A 22545-nucleotide genomic window follows, 5' to 3' on the forward strand; every position below is an offset into this window, starting at 1 on the left:
GGTGAAGTAATTGCAATATAGCAATTAAAACTGGAATGGTAGATGTGCAGAAGATGAATGTGCAAGTAGAGATACTGGGGTACAAAGGAGCAATATAATTAAATACAGTATGGGGATGAGGTAGATAGATGGGCTGTTTACAGATGGGCTATGTACAGGTGCAGTGATCTGTGAGCTGCTCTGACAGCTGGTGCTTAAAGCTAGTGAGGGAGATATGAGTCTCAAGCTTCAGTGATTTTTTTTGCAGTTCGTTCCAGTCATTGGCAGCAGAGGAAGGAAAGGCGACCAAAGGAGGAACTGGCTTTGGGGGTGGCCAGTGAGCTAAACCCACTGGAGTGCGTGCTATGAGTGGGTGCTGCTATGACGCTATTATTACAGTAGTTTGTATCACTTCTGTATGTCAGCTTGTAAATGAGGATGTTTAACTGTTCTCCAGATATATCCCAATTTCATCATATCTATTAAAAGCATATTTACAAGAGAATGGTATAAATACAGATAAAAGAGGAACCAAGAAGGAATATAATATATGAATTGGCAGACTCAGAGGTCCTTCCTTCTCCTGCTCATCTGCTTGTGACCACCAAGTGGCACCAAATCCAACAGAATCTATCTTGCTCGTAGGTCGGTGGGAGTCTCCTCGGTCGTTAGGACCCAGAGAAGTTTGGTGCTTGGTGCTCCGTTTGGTGCTCCGTTGCGGTATGAGTGGAGTCGTGAACGCACCCTCCATTGAGAAGTTCGTCAGTCAGTCACTCACACGGTAGCAAGCTGCGGAATTTGAAGAGTTCTACTGCCGTTATTCTTGTCTACAATGAGAGAACTTCACTTTAAGGATTGCTTTTGGGTGAGTACAAGTGTGATTGCAGAGCTATTTGTTTTTAGAGATCTAAATATGATTTTCAAGTTGTGCAAATGTGTTCTTTCATTTATAAGGGTGTAAACACAACATAAGCCTACACAATAATAGAACAGGTCTAGCTGTGTCTATTTGTTAAGTAATTTGACCCCATACAGTGTAGGCTATATCAATGCAGGAAATGTAAAACTTGTAATGTATTTGAGGTTTAAAAAGTCTTCTGTAGTTGGTCATTTCATCTCATTTGATTTTACCATATGCAAACTGTAAACTGACAAAAACGTCCATTAATTGCAATCCACATAATAATTCACATTTGCTGTTGCTGCAGGATTATTTTCCTGCTGTAGCAAACTGGCTCAAATTGAATCATTCTACATCTGTAGGCCTACTGTACCTTTCAAATCACATGTGGTTAAAATTATTATGCCATTCTCTCATGCAGACATACATTACAGGTAACTTCAACTGCAGTTTAGCACACAAAAAAAACACCAATTTATTCATGCTCACAAAATACCTCTATTGCTTCATTTACTGTTTTCTTTATTGTTTCCATTGTTTGATGTATCGTGTGCTGTATGTAGCCCATTGGGAATCTTTTACATTATGGATTATTTTGGTTGGAGCACTTGGGGGTCTTCTCTCTGAATTTTTGGAATGGAGTTGTTTCCTTTTAGATAGACTGTTAAATGGCAATGCAGTGAGGTGCATAGGGGTTTGAATGACCACTACTGGGAGGGTGTGAGAGGCACTCCATGGTGTGCCGTGATTACGTATTGCTTTTCCACATTCCCAAAATTGCCAGAACAGGGATTTCACCGGCACTGGGGGTTATGACAGTATCATCCAGCACCTCAACGATGGCAAGAAGACATGCAAGGAGATAGAAGACTTCATGAAAGCCAGGTGAGAAGCCATGTAAGATATCATCCAATAGAAACCATGCATTGAATCCTCAGATTACACTGTTAAAAATGAAGTGCTTTGCAACACTAACTAGTGGCCAACTGAACTGGCACCGCCTTAAAGAAAATCTTAACTTTGCTGCTATTGAAACATATTGTTGTGAGGGTACTGAAACATTCATCCTGAGGGGTTATGGAATATGACGTGGCGTGTTGTAGCGCCACATAATCAAGAGTTGTGCAACACCTTGCCATAGCCTGGGAGCACTAACCCGGAAAAGTTTGAAATGATGGCATTTCGAGTCCTATGTGGTGAAGAATTAGATTACTTCTCTTTTGGTGTCGTTTCCTCTCTCTAAATCTTCTAAAACACTATTGTGGTGTTTCAAATCCTGTCTAGTAGGGTTGTGCGGTATCCAGATATTCATAACGTTATACAGTCCTTCACTCATATTGGGATTTAGAGTATTACTGGCTTAGGAAGTGGAGTCAAAAATGCAAAAAAGCTCATTGAGCGTCTAGTACCAGAATGCTAACATAATTAGCAGAAGTAATTGCGATTTTCCTTGAAGGTTGATAGCTAAATATGCTAACAAGCACAAACGAAAATAAATAAATTGCAAAGATAGTCAATCCAACTCATAAAGTTATCAATATATATGTAAGGTATTTTTTGGTTTGGACATTTACAAGCGAATGTGAACGAGAGACATTGTGCAAATGAACAAACTTTTGACACATGCTTGTCTGAAGGAAGAACAGTACTGACTCTGAAGCAGCATGTGTTCACACTGTACTATGAGGAGCAGACAGGCCAAGAACAGAGAGGAGAAAAAACGCAAGGAAATCGAGCAGTGGCAGCTGTACAGATAACTCACCCAAAGGGCTTTGACTTCTCAAACAAGGAAGAAAGCGAACACTATAAATGCGTTAATGCAGAATTCTGCATATTTCACGCAGGATTTTGTTTGTTACTCATAAGAAATATCTTGCTGCGTTTTATAAATGAAGATCTAGAATGCTTCTTGTCATTTCTGCTCGGCATCAGACTAATTTTGTGCTTCAGTTGCACTTTCCACTAGGATGAGAATTCACAAACGGGCTTTCTGTCAGCAGACAGCGCTCTGACTAGGGTGACCACATTTAAAATACCCTAATGCGGGACAACGGGATAATTTAGTGGGACATTTGCAGTATAGCGTAGCCTACACCTGAATAGGTTTTTCACACACACAGAAATCTCCCTCCCGCTGCAACGAGCAAAAGCCTCCCACAAAATGTTGTGATCCAGAAATGAGAGACAGTGGCTGTTTTATGACAATCTGGGAATATGTGGCCAAGGAAACATTTCTGGTTGGTCTTAGTTAGGGAGACTTTTAAAACGGGCTTGAGTAAAGTAGCAGCAAATGTGTTGAATGAGCATTGAGAGTTTGACGAAATTATCTTATTCTTCAGTCGAATACGGCTATTTACTTACTTTTGTAGCTTTTCGTTAGACGCACACTTTTTGTAAGTACCGGTAGTTAACTGTCCTCTCCAAGTTTAGCTGGAATTTAGCCTAAAAGGATTTGACAAATGGGATTTGTTGATGATAAGACACTGGCCTATGTAAATATCAGATCTCATCAATGATTGAAGAAGTATATGTCACCAGCACCACATCCTCATGATGTAATATCATGTCATAAGCGCAAAGTGACCACAAAAGAGAGGTTGGAATGTAAATTCTCATCGAATTAGTAGGAAGTCTGAATGAAATACGGAACAAATCTATCTAATTTAGATTAGTGGTATTTTCATTTGTTGATCAAATGTGGCACATAATTGTTTGGTTGCGGGACAAAGGAACAACATGCAGGACTGTCCCGCACAATCCGGGACATGTGGTCACCCTAGCTCTGACTGATGTGTAGCTACTTTTCTCCAATAGTTTTCTCGGTGTAGCTAGCCTACTTTTCTCCAGTAAAAACTTTAAAATATACAAATGTATTGAAAAACTTCAAATAAATAGTTTCAATGGTATTGTAAAACAATCCAATGGCTATTTCCAAATACCTCAGTATACGGTATATACGATATACCACCTAAGCCTACTGTCTAGTGCAGAAATAGTTTCCAAATGCTGTAAATGGGTATCCCTTTTCTTCGTGTATATTCACTGCTCTTATATGGCATGTTGACTAACTCTACAGTAATCCCAAAAGTTCAAATGCACATTACGCTTTAACATAGGACACAAGATTGTTTTGTGAAAGAACAAATGAATACGTTTGCCCACAACGATAATTCATTTGTACAAAACTGCTTTTTCAACACATGATTCTGAAGCTTCAAATGCGTTCTTTTTCTTTGCAAATGATCAAATGACAACTTGAACAGGTCTTTCATATTTTTATATTCATAAAGAAAGTTCAAAGATCTCTAAGCTATTTATCATATTACTATTCTTCAAAAGGAACAGAAATGTAGAATTATATTGTATATCAATAGGGGGAAAAGACATGCAAGGACTGCTTATGTGAGCATTAGCATTTAAACAAACCTTGTACAAAACTTCAGGCCAGGGCTCAAGTCATCCATAACGTTAATGTCTCAGACCTGAGTCTTTATGTTCAGACGATGGTGCATGCATGGAAAGTTGTTCATGTGGATTGAATGGCAGTAGAGTTGAGATGATGATATGATTGACAGCTGACAATTCAGTTGGCATGAGTTTGTGAGTCTTGTGTTCGCTGGCTTTGGTAAGGATCGTCAATAGGCGCTAAAGCAGTTAGCATCCATGAATGGTGTAGGCCAATGCTAGAGCAGGCTACATTTGCAGTGGCTATTTACCGTAGCGTATAACATGTGGATCATACATCAAATAATAGATACAGCTCATAAAGTTACCAGGCAAACAACCCAGCAGTATTACCTGAAAAGCCTGCCGTAATTTAAAACAAGTGCACGAAAGGTGCAAAACTGCAAACAATGACATGTGGCATCATGAAAACTCATCAAAATTGCTGTTCGACTTTGACTATTAAGCATTAGTGGCTGATATTCTACACAAAATCCATGTTCTCATTGAGTGAATTCCTTTTATGTTTCCTTGTGAAAACATTTTGTACTCACATCATTGGCACATACGTCCTTGGATTGTTTTGGAGAGTTTAATCTGAGCGTCTGGTGTGCTTTCACCTGAGTTCGTGAAGGACCAACAAACGTGGCAGTTTTTTTACTCGACCATAGAGTTTGCTGGAGGGCACACCTTCCACGAATGCCCCCTCTCCAACTCCATGCCTCAGACTTGGGGGATTTCTGAACAGTACGGCAGCACAATGTTTGTATCAGGACTCAGGATAAGACCCAGATGCAGAGAGTTCGAATCACAGATGTTTAATAACAAAACAGGGGGCAGGCAAACTACAGGTCAAGGGCAGGCTGAGGTCAGTAATCCAGGGCAGAGTCAGTAAGGTACAGAACAGCAGGCAGGCTCAGGGTAGGCAGAGGTCAGTAATCCAAGGCAGAGTCAGTAAGGTACAGAACGGCAGGCAGGCTCAGGGTAGGCAGAGGTCAGTAATCCAAGGCAGAGTCAGTAAGGTACAGAACAGCAGGCAGGCTCAGGGTAGGCAGAGGTCATCAGTAATCCAGGGCAGAGTCAGTGACTTGGTGTATAGGTACAGAACAGCCCTGGCAGGGTGAGGAGCTCAGGGCCACGCCACCTGGTAGGAGGCAGAGGTCAGTAATCCAAGAGCATGGTTCAGTCAGTAAGGTACAGAACGGCAGGCAGGCTCTCAGGGACTAGGCAGAGGTCAGTAATCCAGGGCAGAGTCTGGTCTGTAGTTGTTGACATCGGAGGGATCGACAGAACGGAAGACAGGCAGGCTCAGGGTAGGCTGAGGTCCCCGGTAATCCAGGGCAGAGTTTCAGTCAGAGCACAGGGTAGGGCAGTGTGAGCAGAACCAGCGCAGGCATGTCGCTCTTTTCAAAATGGTTGTAGGCAGAGGTTCAGTAATCCAGGGCAGAGCTTGGAATTTAGAGTGGTAGAAAGTGGCTTTAGCAGCAGAGACAGAGGAGGAAAATGTAAGGGAGGGAGTAAAGGATGCAGAACGGCATTTCCGGCAGGCTGTGAGCAGGTCATCGAGCCACGGAGGCGGGAGGAGGACCGAGGCCGGCCTGGAGGGGGACATAGAGGTCAAAGTGCAATCAGAATCAAGGCAGAGTCAGTTGGGAAGGTACAGAACAGCAGGCAGGCTCAGGGTGAGGCAGAGGGGGGAAGGTGAGAGGGTGAGGTCAAAAGTGGAAACCAGGGGCAATGGGGAGGTCTGACTGGACTGTGAGGACCGTCCTCAGGAAAGTTCACATCCACCTCACATGAATACCAGTGATGAAGGACCATTTTACACATTACCTCATGGTACCTCTGCTATAACTTAGATTGCCCTAAACATTTTGATTGTAACAATATTTATCATCATCTTACAATGGGTCCTGGTAAATGTAGCCCATAATTAGTGCCACGGTCTATCCTAGAATAGGTATTCAATTCCCAGTGTCTTCTTTAAAATGTTGATTAAAATATTGACTTGAACATCATCATCAATCAAATATTGACTGAAAATCATCATCAATCAATATTTATGCTATAAACTATTTGCAATTTAAAACCATCAGATTGGATGCGAGACAGTCTGCCAAAATATACTTTTTATGTGTTGATGCTGTCTTTTACATGCACTGAAACATCAAAAAGTGTTTTTTTTCAACACACACTTAAAGCACAATTACTCAGATTAAAGAACCACTTCAGAGTACTTCCGTTTTTAAATACAATCAGTGTATCATAACACTTGGGTCTACGTTCAAACACCCTCCGAACACCAGATATCAGCATAGTTGTACTTTTCATGTTTTTTTTTAAATTGTGTTTTTGAGTCTCTCTATTTTGTTAACAGTGTACTGCAGAGAATATGCTCTGGAAAAGAGACTATGAATGCTATGGTTCTGTTATAGGTGACAGCGCCCACAGGCTCTGCTGCCGTGTTGTTCTTGTTGTTGTCTGTTTATTTTCACCGAATATCAGCAATGTGTTGTTGTGGGCTGAACTTTTCAAAGGGCATTGAGGATTCGTTCCACGACACAGAAGTAAGATAAGGAAGTCATTTAAGTGATGATGCCCGAGAAGCCGGCGTTTGGAGGATATAATGGCACGGGTGTTGTTAGGCCCGGGGACGAAGTGGTTCCAAGTAGAACTATTTGGGGTTCCAGGTGGAACCCTCCGTAGAGAAGGGTTCTACCTGCAACCACAAAGGGTTCTTCAAGGGGTTCTCCTATGGGGATAGCCAAAAAGCCTAGTTACTGTGTAATACACCACACGATTTGAAGGGGGAGAATTTCCCCCTAATCTAAATAGACAACTTTCCTGACCAACTGATACAGCATAGTTCACCAAAGTTCATATTATGAATAATTTCTATGTTTGATTTTATTGTCTCTGTAACAAGTGCGCTGAGTGTCGGGAAGCAAGTACAGGGAGTGAGTGTTTTAATAAATAAACAAACAAAACAATTAACACGAAACACAAACAACACATGTAACAGAGTCAATAACACCCGAGGAAAGAACCAAAGGGTTGTGACAGATTTAGGGAAGATAATCAAAGAGGTGATGGAGTCTAGGTGAGTGTCACGCTGGTGTGCTTAACGATGTTGACAGGTGTGTGGGATAATCAGCAGCCTGACGACCTAGAGGCCGGAGAGGGAGTATAGTTGAGCCGGCTGGGGCGCAGGAACCTGCCAGACCGGCTGAGGCAGGGGAGCCAGGCGATCTGGCTGAGGCATGAAAGCCCGAGGAGCCGGCTGAGGCTAGATAGAAAGTGTGGTTTTGCAAATATATTGCAGTCATATGTAGAGAAAAAAAAGAAGAAAAAAGCAGTTGAATTTTCTTTATCTCATGGACACTAGGACCCTTCTTCGGTGGTGCAAATCTTCACACTATAGCCAAATCCTCTCTCATGCACGTTGTAGATAACTTTTGTGAACTGTTTACCTTGTTGAATGCACCTCTGAAGAGATGTGTTTGGTCATCTTTCAGAGCATCCATAGAGGAGAAGTATGCCAAAGAGCTACTGGGTCTCTCCAAGAAGGTGTGTGGGTGCAATGAGATGAAGTAAGTCCGTCTGTTGTTGCCGATGTTATCCATGCTGTAGTCAATATTGCTTGCCATCAGTCAGACACTGTGAAAATGTATACAGAAATCATTTGAAAGGCCTGCCAATGAAGGTAGAGATGCCCTTGTAATGGGCTTTGTTGAAAGCACTTAAAAGCCATCACATAACATGTTTAATAGCCTTCTTATTACCCTGGTGCTAATCTGTCTCAAACAAGACAAGTAGTAAATGCAAACTTGCAGTGAATTCAGAAAGGTTTTCAGATGCCTTTTTTCCACATTAAAGCCTTAATTCTAAAAATACCCGATAATGACGACGCAAAAACGTTTGTTGTTTTGTTGTTGTTATATTTGGGTTGTTGATATTGCCTGGCATGCAGCCTTCAGATGGCCTACTAGAAGGCTGTGGATCTGCCCACTGATAGCAAGTTGACCAAACCCATTTTTTTTTTGTTCGCGTTGTATGATGGTTTGCACGCTTCAACGGCTCATTGACCACGCAGCACTACACGCATCAGCGTTATTAGTGCATTTGTGTTACACGATTGAATTACTGTTGGGGCCTTTTTCTGTCGAGAAGGATTCTGTAAGTGGTTTGAGTGTCCATCCTGTTTCAGCTTGGTCACAGTCTTCAAATGGTTTTGTGGTTAAGGCCTTTTCCGGTAAGGTGGGGGGGTGGGGGGGGTAAATTAATCAAACAGTTCATTCTCTTCATTCTTAATTATTCTTTGTTATGTGAGGTCAGGTTGTTTTTCATAAATTCCATTTCATCATTTTACATCATTTGTGTGTGTTTTTTTAGCACATTGAAGAGATCGCTGGATGTGTTCAAACTGCGTAAGTGTTGCAGTCACAACAATGTGCCTGATGATATACGATGATGACTGTGCTATGAGCTGGTATTTCCATGTGATGTGTGTTGTGTCATCCACATAGTGTACTCATTCACTCAAACCCTCTTTTACAACATAGAGACTGAACATGTGAGTTTGTCACATCTACAACTGGCACAAACAATGAGGAATGAGGCAAAAAAACTTGAGGACTTCAGGGAGAGACAGAAAGAGGCAAGGAAAAAGGTACCGTAGCATTCTATCAACTACTTAAACCCCTGAAATAAATGTAGGACATTTAAAACATCTTTAGTTACTTATAGACCTAATAATGCATTGCTAATACAGTGCACTCTGCTTAATAGTGAATGCGTTTATAGTGATCAACCACTTATAACTGCTTACATCAAATCGTCCTGCATGGATGTGACAATGCGCACTGTAATTGCAAATCAGGGATTTATCATCTCTATCGTCTTAGGTACAATATAATATCTTTGACACTTCTTCTTCGCAGGTTGAACAACAGATGGATGCCCTACACAAACAGAGGGCCACTCAGTTCAAGAAAACCATGGAGGTAAGCTGGAGAACTTTCCTATATTATTAGTCAAACCACCAGTTATCATCCATTTTGTCATCTAAAGTCATGTCTAGTTTCAGTCATCATGTTAACAAAATGTGAAACAGACTATTGTAATATAAGTCTTCCTTCCTCAACAGCCATGAGAAGTGAATAAGGGGGGGAACCTCTCAAATAAATAGGAAGTTACATTATATGTACTGAGGCACCTCGAATGAAGGGGAAGTTATTATAAGTTAGTACATTTTGGCCTCCCGGGTGGCGCAGTGGTTAAGGGTGCTGTACTGCAGCGCAAGCTGTGCCACCAGAGACTCTGGGTTTGCGCCCAGGCTCTGTCGTAACCGTCCGCGACCAGGAGCTCCGTGGGGCGACGCACAATTGGTCTAGAGTCGTCGGGGTTAGGGAGGGTTTAGCCACGCGCAATTGGTCTAGAGTCGTCCGGGTTAGGGAGGGTTTAGCCGGTAGGGAAATCCTTGTCTCAGCTAACCAAGGTTGCCAGGTGCACGGTGTTTCCTCTGACACATTGGTGCGGCTGGCTTCCGGGTTGGATGGCGCTGTGTTAAGAAGCAGTGCGGCTTGGTTGGGTTGTGTATCGGAGGACGCATGACTTTCAACCTTCGTCTCTCCCGAGCCCGTACAGGAGTTGTAGCGATGAGACAAGATAGTAGCTACTAAAACAATTGGATACCACGGAATTGGGGAGAAAAAAGGGGTAAAATAAAAAAGTTAGTACATTTTATTATTACATACAGTGCCCTCAGAAAGTATTCACACCCCTCGACTTGTTCCACATGTTGTCGTGTTACAGGCTGAATTTAAAATGGATTAAACTGAGATTTTTTTTGTCACTGGCCTACACACGATACCCCATAGTGTCTTGCGATGGAGGATACCACTCTCATCCAAGTTGAGCTTGTCTCACTCTTGAAGAAGACATCTGCTTTTCGTGTTGAATGTTTCCGGTTCTTGCCCTTTTGGTTTTGAACTTGACAGTTTGTGTTCCATCACTGGGACGATGCTCTCAGCTTCTCTTTGTGCCTGTCGCCACCTCTGCTTTTGAGAAAGGCATGATGGATCTGGTTTATGTTGTTGCTGCATACACAGCGGAAACTGCCATTGACCAGGATATGTTTGAGTCTTGTTATGCATTGCAGTTGCTCCTAATGAGTGAAATGGAAATTGGCGAGTTCTGCAACCCATCCGCACTCCCTTGCGTTCCAGCTTGGCGGTCGACAAGACGTAGGGAAGGGGATTGTTGTCCCTGTAGGCTGTGAAGGTCGGTGCACAGTACAAGTAATCGCGGAACTTTATTGTGATTGACCAGTACAGGGCTAGAAACTCACATTTTCCTGAGTGGAAATGGTCGTTTTTCTCAGGTACAGTCAAGGTCCGAGATGCATAGGCTATCATACACAGTTTGTTGTGTGTCTTGTTTCTGATACAACACAGCTCCTAAACTCTTTGTCTGATGAGTCTGTGTGAATGATAAACGGCTTTGAGGAGGCTGGGAAACCGAGCTGGAGGCTGTACTCAGTGGTCTATCAGCCACTCCATTATCAGTTGATGCGTATCAGTCCACGTCATTGAGGGCAATCCTCTTGTTTCCCCCTTTGTCTGCCATTTCTTTGCTTTGTTGTGTGTACCTGTAACTCCTTCAGAAGACATTGTGAGCAGGTTGTAGAGGGGGCTAGCAATGCGTGAGAAGTCTTTGATGCATTGCCTATAGTAGCTCAGCAACCCCATGGTTCCTCTGAGCTCTTCTCGTGTACTTGGTGTTTTGTCCTTCAGAGCTCTGACTGCTGTAGTATCAGCTGGATCGATTTTGCTTCCCTCGGGCAGACACTATTCTCCCTAAAGAGCGATCCCTCCGCTGTGAATATCTCACACTTTCTGGGCTTCAGCTTTATCCCATAAACTCTTAGTATCTGTAGTACTTTTCTAAGGATGTCGATACGGTTCTCAAAGGTCTTGCTTAAGACGAGGTTGTCGTCCAGATACAGGATACAGATCTCATCTGTCAAGCCATCCAAACATTCCTCCATACAGCGCTGGAAGGCTGCGGGTGCATTCATGAGTCCAAACAGAATCCGAACCCACTCATACAGTCCCCAGGGGCTCACAAAGGCTGTCATGGGCTTGCTTTCCTTTGCAATGAACCCTTGGTGATATGCTTTTCCCTGATCCAAGAGTGAAAATCAGGAATGTCCTCCAAGGCTGTCCATGATATCCTGTACTCTGGGTATTGGCTGGCGGTCAGGGTGAGTCTTCCTGTTCTGCTCCCTGTAGTCTATGCACAGTTGTAAGCTACCGTCCTTTTTCCTTTCACATACGACTGGGGAAGAGTAAGGAGAGTTGGACTTCTCCACCCAACCCTGTGCTATCAGGTCATGCATGTAGTCTTTCACCATTCATCTCTGTGTGCAGTATTTCCGGTGTTCAGCCCAGAGTTCATTTTGCCGTTCTCTCGAAAGGTAGAGTGTTTTCTTACAGAATGGGCACTGTTGCAGTGCATGGCCCTTTTCTCTCCTTCCACAGGTTGTACAGTGTTGGGACGTGTCTGTGTGACTGATTACTCCCTGTTCCACAGGGGCAACCTGTCTTCGTTTTAAAGGAACCTCTTTGGTTGGCCTTGTTTCTTCTAAACCGACAGCCTGCCAGGAAGTGGTTGCTGCTCCCACATCTGTAGCAGTGCTTGCAGTACTCCTCTGATCTGCTCTGATGGCAGTGGAAGCACCTTCTCATACGGGCACGGTTTGGGGTTGCATAGTATTGCTGTGGTGCATATCTCTGCTGGAACTGTGCTGTTTCTCTCACCCTTGGTCTGTGTCTCGGCTGGAACCGGGATACTTTACCTGTGGTTCATATCGCTGTTGATGTAACTGGACAGTTTCTCCCATCCGTCCTAGACCACGAGCTGGCCAGTGCTGCTGCGAGGGGGGGGGGGGGGGCCTTGTGCTTTATAATGTGCTGTCATGTTATCCTGTTCTCTGCTTGGTGGTGAGGGATATTGCTGCGGTATGAACACAGGTTGTTAAATGGGTTCTATGGTTTGTGAGACTTCAGCACTCATTAACACCATCGTATCAGACCTCAGTTATTTTTTTGTCCTATGGTAGCAGCAATTGACAGAACCAGCACTGTGGAGACTTTCCTGTTGTCAGTCATTCAGTGAAGAATAGCATAGTCAGTAAAGCGTTTTCACACGTGTAATCCCACTTCCCCTGTTAATCCATGTCGTTAACCAAAGTCAAAGAAGACATATGAGCAAAAGTGTCGAGACAAAGAGGAAGCAGAACAGAACATGAACCGAAATGCAAGCACCAGTAACGCCAAGCAGCAGGAAAAGGTAAGCTTCAGAGAAAAAGTTTCAAAGTTTCAAACCCTGACTGCACCACTTTCCATTCTATGTCCTTCTCCTCTATATCCCCCATCTCCATAACTTATTCACTGTATATAAAAAAATATAAAAAAACATGAACGTGACAGTGCAGTCAAAATTGTGGTTTTCCTGTTTTTTTTTTAAACAATATTTCAACACAATGGGGTTGAAACACTCTGAATATGTGAAAATAATGATAATGCTCTTTTAGTGCTTTTTGAAAAAAAAAAAACACTTGAAATTTCAGCCTGTTCAAGTGGGATGGTATTTTTGTACCACAGCATGTCATCCCAATCTGATCTGATCTGATTATTCTGACCAATGAGCAGTAATCTTTCATTTGCATTTACACCAATGCATTGTTGAATACTCGTTTGTGATCGGCTTGAAGGGCATTCTAGACCATGCATTATTTCCCTTCTAATGCACGGTATATCAACACGGTAGAATTCAATGGCTATATTTCATTCTTACATGTTCTATGTTTGGACTGCTTTTGAAAGCAAAAGTTGAATTTAAAAAAACAACTTATTGGCATTGTTTAATGGGATTCGTCATTCATTATTTTCCATAGAACGAATAGCCCCACATTAATTATCCCTTACATGTATCCTGCTACTTTGAAGGGATACGTGGGGTAGGCTCTAGTCTAGAGTCCTCCAAACAGGAATGTGTATGTCAATATACTGTGTTTACATTTGTATCAACACGTCCACACAATCAGACTGAGCATTTCAATGGCAAAAGGAGGCTCAGGGAAATAAATGATATAACAAAAAAAAGCATATTTTGTGTTTATTTTCGTGAAATGAACACACACAGTGATTTATTAGACATACAGTGATGATTTAAACATGTCATTAAAAAGACTGCTCGGAGGCTTTGAAAAGAAACAAAAATGCTGGCGACACTAAATGAGCTGAGTGAGCCATGAGAATCTGTTGAGCTAAGGAAACAGCAGGCCTATTTTGACCACAGGAATTAGGCCTACACTGACCACAGGAAGAACACGGCTATCTAGCTTCTACACCGTTTATGAAGTGGACATGTTCCAATATGACGACATACTTTTACTGTATACTTCAAACAAAAAAAGAACTAAAGTAACGACCTGAACTTCAGGAAGGGTTACATAAAGTACCGAATATGTCCTCAGCGTTTTTCTTTGTCATCTTTCAGCTATTTGCAAGAACAAAGCAAACAAAAATGAATGCAGAGGTAGCTGGTAAGAATGACAACCTATTATCCCTTTTGACTCTTGTCCACCATAAACAGGGGAAAACACAAATCATCATCTAGGTTATGTGCTGATAGTATAGTCTCCAAAGATGTATGTTCTCTGATTGGAATCCCAGACAGGCTATACATGCAGAATGTGACTGCGCTGGGAAGAATCAGGGAGGACTGGCAGAAGGAGCATGTCAAAGCATGCGAGGTAAGGGCCAGAAAGCATCAGATTATTTTTGTTGGTTTGTTAGTTGAATACTGTATTACTTGTACATTATTTGTAATATTTGTACTATGCCGGACAAGAAGGAAACCGCTCAGGGATTTCGCCATGAGTCCAATGGCAACCATTACAGAGTTTATTGACTGTGATAGGGAAAAAACAGAGGATGGATCAACAACATTGTAGTTACTCCACAATACTAACCTAATTGACTGAGGGAAAAGAAGGAAGCCTGTACAGCAGTGTTTCCTAAACTCGGTCCTCGGGACCCCAAGGGGCGCACATTTTGTTTTTTTGGCCTAACTCTACACAGCTGATTCAAATTATCAACGCTTAATGATTAGTTGATTATTTGAATCAGCTGTATAGTGCTAGGGCAAAAATCTAAACGCAACCCCTTGGAGTCCCGAGGACCGAGTTTAGGAAACCCTGCTGTACAGAATAAAAGTTTCCAAAACATGTATCCTCTTTATAACAGGGCACTAAAGTAATACTGAAGAAAAAAAAATGTGCCAATGCAATTCACTTTTTGGGCAAATGTCGAACAATCCAGGTGTGGAAAGCTCTTAGAGACTCACACTGCTGTAATCGCTGACAAACGTGCTTCTACCAAGTATTGTCTCAGGATTGTAAATACTGATTTAAGCGCGTTGTTTTATGTCTTTTATTTTCACAAAATTTGCTAACATTTGTAAAAACATGTTTACACTTTGTCGTTAGGGGTATTGTGTGTAGATTGGTGAGAAAAAATAATTATTATTTAATGCATCTTGAATTCAAGCTGTAACAACAAAACAACAAAAATTAATACTTTTTGAAGGCACCGTATACCATTTAGTGCTCTGTTACATCCAGGTATTTGAGAAGCAGGAAGTTGAGAGGATTAACACTCTCAGGAACATGGTGTGGACTCATCTCAACCTGCTCTCCCAGCAGTGTGTCACCAGCGATGAGGTAAAGTCACACTTCAAATGCTTTATTTCCTAGGGACTCATCAAGGTGCAATCTGCAGTAGTTACTTACTGGTAGTCAATGTTCATTTTTTGTTGTTGTAAATGATGCGCAAAGAATAGTGTGAAGGATTGTGGCTGTAAGGGACCTTCCATATTGCTTGTTTCTAACTTGTTTGTCTGTGTGTTCAGCTATATGAGGAAGTGAGGAAGTCTCTTGAACATTGCGACATACAGGAGGACATTGAACACTTCGTGAACCTCAGACGGACTGGGGATAAACCACCAGGTACAGTTCCTCACTCTTCACGGGTCCGCTTTGTCATCCACAGAAAACAACAGGCACATTACAGTACATTATACGTCATCTTAAAAGGGCTACAATGAAAATCAGACTCTTTTTTGTGTGTGTCGTCCTTGATAATTTTATGTAGGCATTAGCCTTGTTATTCATGTCCGGGCCCCCCTCCTTGACAGTCTAGTTGTTTATTGTAGTTGTACTCACTACTCACCCCCTGACCTGCTCTGTCCTCACTTCTCAGCTCCTATTCTGTATGATAACTTCTACGTCAGTCAGAGGGTCCCCGTAGCACCATCAGTCACCCAAATGGCTCCATCTATCACCAGGTGAGTGTGATTTTTATCAATAAATGTTGGGTTTTTTTTGGGGGGGGGACCAATATTATATTGAAAAGGGGACAACACGCACAACAGATGATGATTTTCCCCTTACAAAAAAAATAAATATTTTTTTATCGTAATTCTCATCATGTCATGTCGATTTCTATTTTGTCTGTTTTGTGAACATCAGGAGACCATTGCCTAATCCAACCAACACCGGAGGTGAGGTATATGTTAAAAAACGACTGAGATATTTTGATATTATGATGATATTATGATTATGATATTTCGAAATATGAATATACTGTTCTTTGTTTTCCATTGAATGACCTGCCACTGTCTGTTTGTTTATTTATTTGTGTTTTGACTTCCTCTGCTGTAGGTGATTTGATCAACTCAACTGCATTAGATCCAGATCGAGCCTACAGTGTTATACAATACTAGCACACGGGTAAGTAGTGCATTCCTCAGTATTACAGCTTCAGTCAAATGACCATTGTCATCACAGTAAGTTTGAGCCCACCTAAAACCATGGTTTTATTCGTTTACATTTTTAGTTTTTTTACACTATTCGTTTCCAGTTATCTATGGGTATTGATATCGACTGCCTGGTGGAATGCTGAGTGTGGATCCCTTCAGTGATGGATGTAAAAAGTGGACTTTGTGCTTTGTGCATTCAACAGTGACACCTTGACAAACTAATTCAGAAACACCACCAACGCTGACGTTAGTTTTGTTTTGATTATGTCATCGTTGTGGTTTTATAGCTGTGTTATAAACAGTAAGGTTAAGTGTCATAGCTCATATACAATATATGTCAATTGGTAATATATTTAGTTTTTGTACAGTCTAAACCAGGAAATATTGTTAAAGCAAAAATAAAAGTAATCACTACAACTATTTGTTATTATTGTTATTTATTTTTTATTGGCCGATCCACCACCTCCCCTCTTTGGAGGACCAAAATAATTGGACCAGAATAAAACTTAAATGTACATCTACTGTACACACATCTTTCATACATGGCACATCCCTCTTTCTTTTCTTTACAGTAGTTACAGAGTTGACATGCATCACATTCAGATAGAAGGTACCCAAACGCATACGCTATACATTATGTATTGTGTTTTTAGTCAACTATTATAGAACATGAGCTTTTATACATGAGCTTTTAAACCCACCCCTCAGCTACTCTCAGTCCATCTCACCTATTTCCTTAAATTGCCCTCTTATGATTTCCATGTGTCGTATATTCTTCAACTGTGCTGTGATCTTTCACATCAATTCTGAACCTTTCTAATCGCATAGTATCTACAGATTGTAAGTTAAAGATTAATATTTTTACAAAAAGTATTATGTTGTTGATAGATTTACTATTGCTTTCCAAATCTCCCAACAGTGCTATTTGTAGGGTTAATTTTAGGTAAATGTTGGGAACGAATGTTTCTGAACCAGTGACCAGAAACAAGCTCCACAGGGGCAATACTAGAATAAGTGATCTAATGAGTCTGTCTCTTCGCAGCAAACTCTGCAGAGCTGAGATGGTTGTATGCCCCATAGACGTAGCATTCTGTTGGTGGCAAGAATTTTGTACAATAATTTCAATTGGAAAAACGTTGAATCAAGCGTTGTTTTTTGTATCCGTTTATAAACAATGTGACATGGAATTGGCACATTAAAAATCTCTTTTGTAACCTGTATGGTGCTGCAGTCATCATTTGGCCCTCAAATGAAACAGGAATATTTTTTGTATTTATGACGATTGTTTTGGCCAATTTCGGTCTTTAATAAAGGGCAGACAAAACAAATTCACAAATGTATGTGTTGGAATCTTGAATGATGATCATACTCTTGTTTGAATAACCTGCTACTACTATTATACTGACAGTATTGACATGTTTGATTGACATGATGAGCGGGACACTCCCCTACGAGGGCATACAGAGTAGGTGCCTCCCACACATTTCCTGCTCAAGGCTCTGAAGAAGGCGATTCATGCCGAAATGTAAGCCTATTGTTTGTTTGTTTCATCAATAAATCTTTATGATTTATGCAAAAACAGAGCATTCCTTTCTCTTTATTCTCCCGGATGGTCACCAGTTGAAGTATACTGGGGTAAGAAATGCTTTTGGAGGTTCCCTACCCACTCCTTCATTTTTTTTGCGGCAATGCCTCAACCAGTTGGTTGTAATTGTGGATAGCGCAAAAGAAAAATTGTTAGCTGCATATGTGAAATAACTCCACCTTTCCTATTCATAAAATAAGAAACAAAGATCATTCCTTTTTTTCTATAAATCATTTAAATTTGTATCAATTAGTATATTTCAGTTGAACCGTAATATTTGTTGTAATATTTGTCCTGTGTTTTCTGGAGGATGAAACTGGAATTGCAACCAGCTTTGTGTGGCTTGTTTTAGAAAGGGAGGTTAGGTAAGTGAGCATTGAGGGCGTGGGAATGTCCATAGAGGGAGAAGCAGGGGGAGGGGGAGCAGGCAGCTGTCTAGTGGTGGCTATTCAGCAGCCTGATGGTCTGAGGGTAGAAACTATTGGCCAGTCTTTCAGTTATTGCCTTAGTGCTCCTGTCCCGACTGTGTCTGTGATTGAAGCGGGGAGAACAGGGCATCGCTTGTGGTGGTTGGGGGGGACAGGCCAAATTTCTGCAGCATCCTGAGGTTGAAGAATCGCTGGCGTGCTTTCTACGCTAGACCACTTCAGCTTCTGAGATGGGTAAGCCTAGGAATTTGAAGTTATTGACCATCTCTTCGGCGGCCCCATTGAGGAGGATGAGGGAGTGTTCAGCCTGGTTTGTCCTGAAGTCCACAATCAGCTTTTTTTATTTGCTCATGTTGAGGGAGATGTTGTTTACCTGGCACCATGCCGTCAGAGTGCCTACCTCCCTGTAGGCTGTCTCGTCATTGTTGGTGTTGTCAGCGAACTTGATGATGGAGTTGGAACTGTGTGAGGGCACACAGTCATGGGTATACAGAGAATACAGGAGGGGACTGAGGACGCACCCTTGTGGGGCCCACGTGTTGAGGATCAGTGTCGAGGAGGTAATGTTGCCTACCTCCACCACTTGGGAGCGGCCCGTCAGGAAGCCAGGACCCAATTGCATAGGCAGGAGTTCAGACCCAGGGCCGTGAGCTTTGTAATGAGCTAATAGGACACTATGGTATTGAAGGATAGTTAATGAACAGAATCCTCACAAAGGCATTCCTTTTGTCCAAGTGGGTAACTGCAGTGTGCAGTGCAATGGCGATTGCGTCGTCCGTGGATCTGTCAGGGCGGTAGGCGAGTTGGAGAGGAGGTGGGAGGGAGGAAGGAGATGATATGGTCTTTGACCAGCCTGCCGAAGCACTTCATGATGATGAAAATGAGTGCTACTGGTCGATAGTCATTCAGTTCAGTTACTTTCCCTTTTTTGAGCATAGGGATGATAGCAGGTGGGTGATAGAGGCCTCAGCTAGGGAGAGATTGAAAATGTCAGAGAATACAACAGCTACCTGGTCTGCACATTATCTGAGGGCCCTGCTAGACATGTTATCTGGGCCGGCAGCCTTGCGAGGGTTAACACGTTTGAATGTCTTACAGATGTCCTCAGTAGAGACTGAATGTGTAGCCCACGTTGTCATCTGGGGCTCTCCTCGGCAGCTCAAGGTCAATGTGCTCCATTTTCAATTAACTGAAAGTGAGAGGCTGTAATCTTGTATACAGGGAAAATGTCAAATTTTTAGGAAGGGGTGAGATATTCTTATTAATCTACTGGAGAACCAGTTTGGGTATAACTTTTGTATGACTGATGATTTTAGTCAATCCCCCCCCCCCCAAACTCCTATTCATTATATAAATAAGCAAGTAAAATGTTGTCTGGCTTGCCGTTCCAGATGAAGTGAAATATGGTTTGCTCATATCATTTAAAAAACAAATTGTTCGGCGTAGGCAGGGCCAGAAGTAAATAGGTAAACTGGAATATGACTAAAGAATTAATCAGGGTGATTTTTCCACAAATAGTCAGGCATTTAACTTTCCATGGTAGCAAGATCTTATCTATTTTTGCTAACTTTCTTTTTAAAGTTCACATGCAGCAGCTACTCTTCTTGGTGTTGAAAGCGTTCCACAGGGATTCTGGCCCACGTTGACTGCAATGCTTTCCACAGTTGTGTCAAGTTGGCTGGATGTCCTTTGGGCGGTGGACCATTCTTGATACACGTGAAACTGTTGAGCGTGAAAAACCCAGCACCAACTACCATACCCTGTTCAAAGGAACTCAAATATTTTGTCTTACCGATTCACTCCCTGAATGCACATATACACAATCCATATCTCAATTGTCTCAAGGCTTACAAATCCTTCTTTAACCTGTCTCCTCCCCTTCATCTACAATGATTGAAGTGAATGTATCAAGTGACATAGGGATTTTGTTGGGATGGGGGAAGAGGGGGGTGGGGAGGGGTTGGTGCTGTGGGATTATTTAAGAAACTCTTTGAAGACTTAGGGTTTCAGATGTTTTCAGTAGATGGGCTGGGACACTGCTCTCCTAGCTTCAGGGGGAAGCTGGTTCCAACATCGGGGTGGACGAAGAAGAGCTTTGACACCAGACATGACACCAGACATGACACCAGACTGTCCAAAGCATATTGCAACTTTTCAATACAAGAGGGCTAATTTTGTTTGTTGATTCGTACATGAATATAGAACAATACAGGTGCATGATCTAAAAGTCTTAGAGTTGCTTGATAAAGTCAGAATGACTTATGTATTAGTTCATCTAAATATTTTTAACAAACGTCTGTGTACCAGGTAGTTGTTTCCTGTTGTGGTCTATGGTAATCTCACGGTCTGTACTGGTACACTGTACCTTGTGTGAAGCAGGCTAGTTTCTGGTTGGTGAATGCTAACAGATCTTGTGGAGACAAACTAACACATGTCAGATTAAGGTTGCATAGACAAGTGAATAGTCTGGAGGTAACATTGCTCTCTAGTGGTATTAATGCCCATCGTGGAGGACACATCGACGGGGCTGTAGCGGGTCAAGATCTTCAAGTTCCTTGGATCTATCATGGTCCAAACACACCAACGTGAAGAGAGCACAACAATGCCTATTCCCCTCAGGAGGCTGAAAATATTTGGCATGGGAACTCAGATCCTCCAAAAGATCTAAAGCTGCACCATTGAGAGCACTGGTTGCATCGCCACCTGGTATTTTATTTTACCTTTCCTTAACTAGGCAAGTCAGTTAAGAACTTTTTTTTTTCAATGGCGGCCTAGGAACAGTGGGTTTACTGCCTTTTTCAGGGGCAGGACGACAGATTTTTTACCTTGTCACCTCGGGGATTCGATCTTGTAACCTTTCGGTTACAGGTCCAACGCTATAACCATGACGGTCGTCATCGTCATCCATAACCATAGGTCATAACCGCTGCTTGGCAAAGCACTACAGAGGGTATTCCGTATGGCCCAGTACATCACTGGGGCCGAGCTTCCTGCCATCCATGACCTCTATACCAGGGGGTGTCAGAGGAAGGCTTTAAAAATTGTCAAAGACTCCAGCCACCCAAGTCATAGGCTGTTTTATCTGCTACTGCATGGCAAGTGGTACCGGAGTGCCAAGTCTGGGATCAGAAGGCTCCTTAACAGCTTCTACCCCCAAGCCATGACTGCTGAACAGTTAATCAAATGGCTCCCTGAATATTTGCATTGTCCCCCTCACACCACACCTGGTGTCACAGAAAGGCAGAAAACGTTCATCAAGGACCTCAGCCACCCGAGCCACTGCCTGTTCACCCCGCTATCATCCTGAAGGAGAGGTCAGTACAGGTGCACCAAAACTGCTCCAGATCACTCAGGACCTCAGACTGGGGCAAAGGTTCACCTTCCAACAGGACAACAACCCTAAGCACACAGACAAGACAACGCAGGAGTGGCTTCGGGACAAGTCTCTGAATGTCCTTGAGTTGCCCCGCCTGAGCCCGGACTTGAACCCGAACGAAAATCTCTGGAGAGACCTGAAAATAGCTGTGCAACGACGCTCCCCATCCAACTTGACAAAGCTTGAGAGGATCTGCTGAGAAGAATGGGAGAAACTCCCTGAATACAGGTGTGCCAAGCTTGTAGCGTCATACCCAAGAAGACTCGAGGCTGTAATCGTTGCCAAAGTTGCATCAACAAAGTATGGAGTAAAGTTGTAACTTAGACTCTGGGAGTCAGGAAGCAAGTACAGCGGGTGAATTTAATAATACAAAAAACATGTAACAATACCAAATGGGTAGTGTCTGGACATGAGAAACATAACTAATAATGCCTGAGGAAAGAATGAAAGGGAGTGACAGATATAGGGGAGGTAATCATAGAAGTGATGGAGTCCAGGTGAGTGTCATGAGGTGCAGGTGCGCGTAACGATGGTGGCAGGTGTGCATAATAATAAGTAAACTGGTGACAACGAGCGCCAGAGAGGGGGAGCGGGAGTAGACGTGACAGTAACCCCTCCCTAACGTGCGGGACCAGGAGATGGCCGGTTGCCTCTGATGAGACACGGGAGCGTGACAAGCCGGGTGAGGTGCGGGAGCCTGACGAGCTGGCTGAGGCATGGGATCCTGACGAGCCAACCGAGGCTTGAGAACCTGGCAAGCCAGCTGAGGCATGGAAGCATTACGAGCCAGCTGAGGCATCCTCGGTAGCTACAGGTGCGCATAACAATGGTGGCAGGTGTGCGTAATAATAAGTAAACTGGTGACAATGAGCACCGGAGAGGCAGAGCTGGAGTAGACGTGACAAAAGGGTCTGAATACTTATGTAAATATTTCAGTAGTTAAAAA

The 22545-nt window shown here is 42.6% G+C and overlaps 1 protein-coding gene across 3 annotated transcripts; it reads left to right on the forward strand.

The window, feature by feature from the left end:
• Nucleotides 1-698: 698 nt before the first annotated feature.
• Nucleotides 699-17550, forward strand: LOC135517641 (proline-serine-threonine phosphatase-interacting protein 2-like). Of its 3 annotated transcripts, none has more exons than XM_064942134.1 (15): nt 700-844; nt 1665-1765; nt 7840-7914; nt 8717-8751; nt 8887-8993; nt 9265-9327; nt 12578-12676; nt 13889-13934; nt 14065-14144; nt 15015-15113; nt 15302-15398; nt 15652-15736; nt 15921-15952; nt 16113-16181; nt 16312-17550. In XM_064942134.1, the coding sequence occupies exons 1-14, from the start codon at nt 812-814 to the stop codon at nt 16172-16174; spliced, it is 1014 nt and encodes a 337-aa protein (XP_064798206.1). In that variant the 5' UTR covers nt 700-811; the 3' UTR covers nt 16175-16181; nt 16312-17550. The 3 variants fall into 3 exon arrangements, with proteins under 3 accessions (XP_064798207.1, XP_064798206.1, XP_064798208.1); XM_064942136.1 differs by having other exon boundaries at nt 704-844; nt 1670-1765; XM_064942135.1 differs by lacking the exon at nt 7840-7914 and having other exon boundaries at nt 699-844.
• The last annotated feature ends 4995 nt before the right edge of the window (nt 17551-22545 follow it).

This window comes from Oncorhynchus masou, chromosome 28 (assembly GCF_036934945.1).
Source record: "Oncorhynchus masou masou isolate Uvic2021 chromosome 28, UVic_Omas_1.1, whole genome shotgun sequence".
Taxonomy (NCBI): domain Eukaryota; kingdom Metazoa; phylum Chordata; class Actinopteri; order Salmoniformes; family Salmonidae; genus Oncorhynchus; species Oncorhynchus masou.

Excerpts from the sequence above, each read along its gene's own strand:
- LOC135517641 (XM_064942134.1), top strand. The coding sequence starts at position 812 with ATGAGAGAACTTCACTTTAAGGATTGCTTTTGG. Across the intron at positions 13,935-14,064 it reads AATGAATGCAGAGGTAGCTG|ACAGGCTATACATGCAGAAT; the intron begins GTAAGAATGACA and ends TTGGAATCCCAG. Across the intron at positions 15,737-15,920 it reads ATGGCTCCATCTATCACCAG|GAGACCATTGCCTAATCCAA; the intron begins GTGAGTGTGATT and ends TGTGAACATCAG.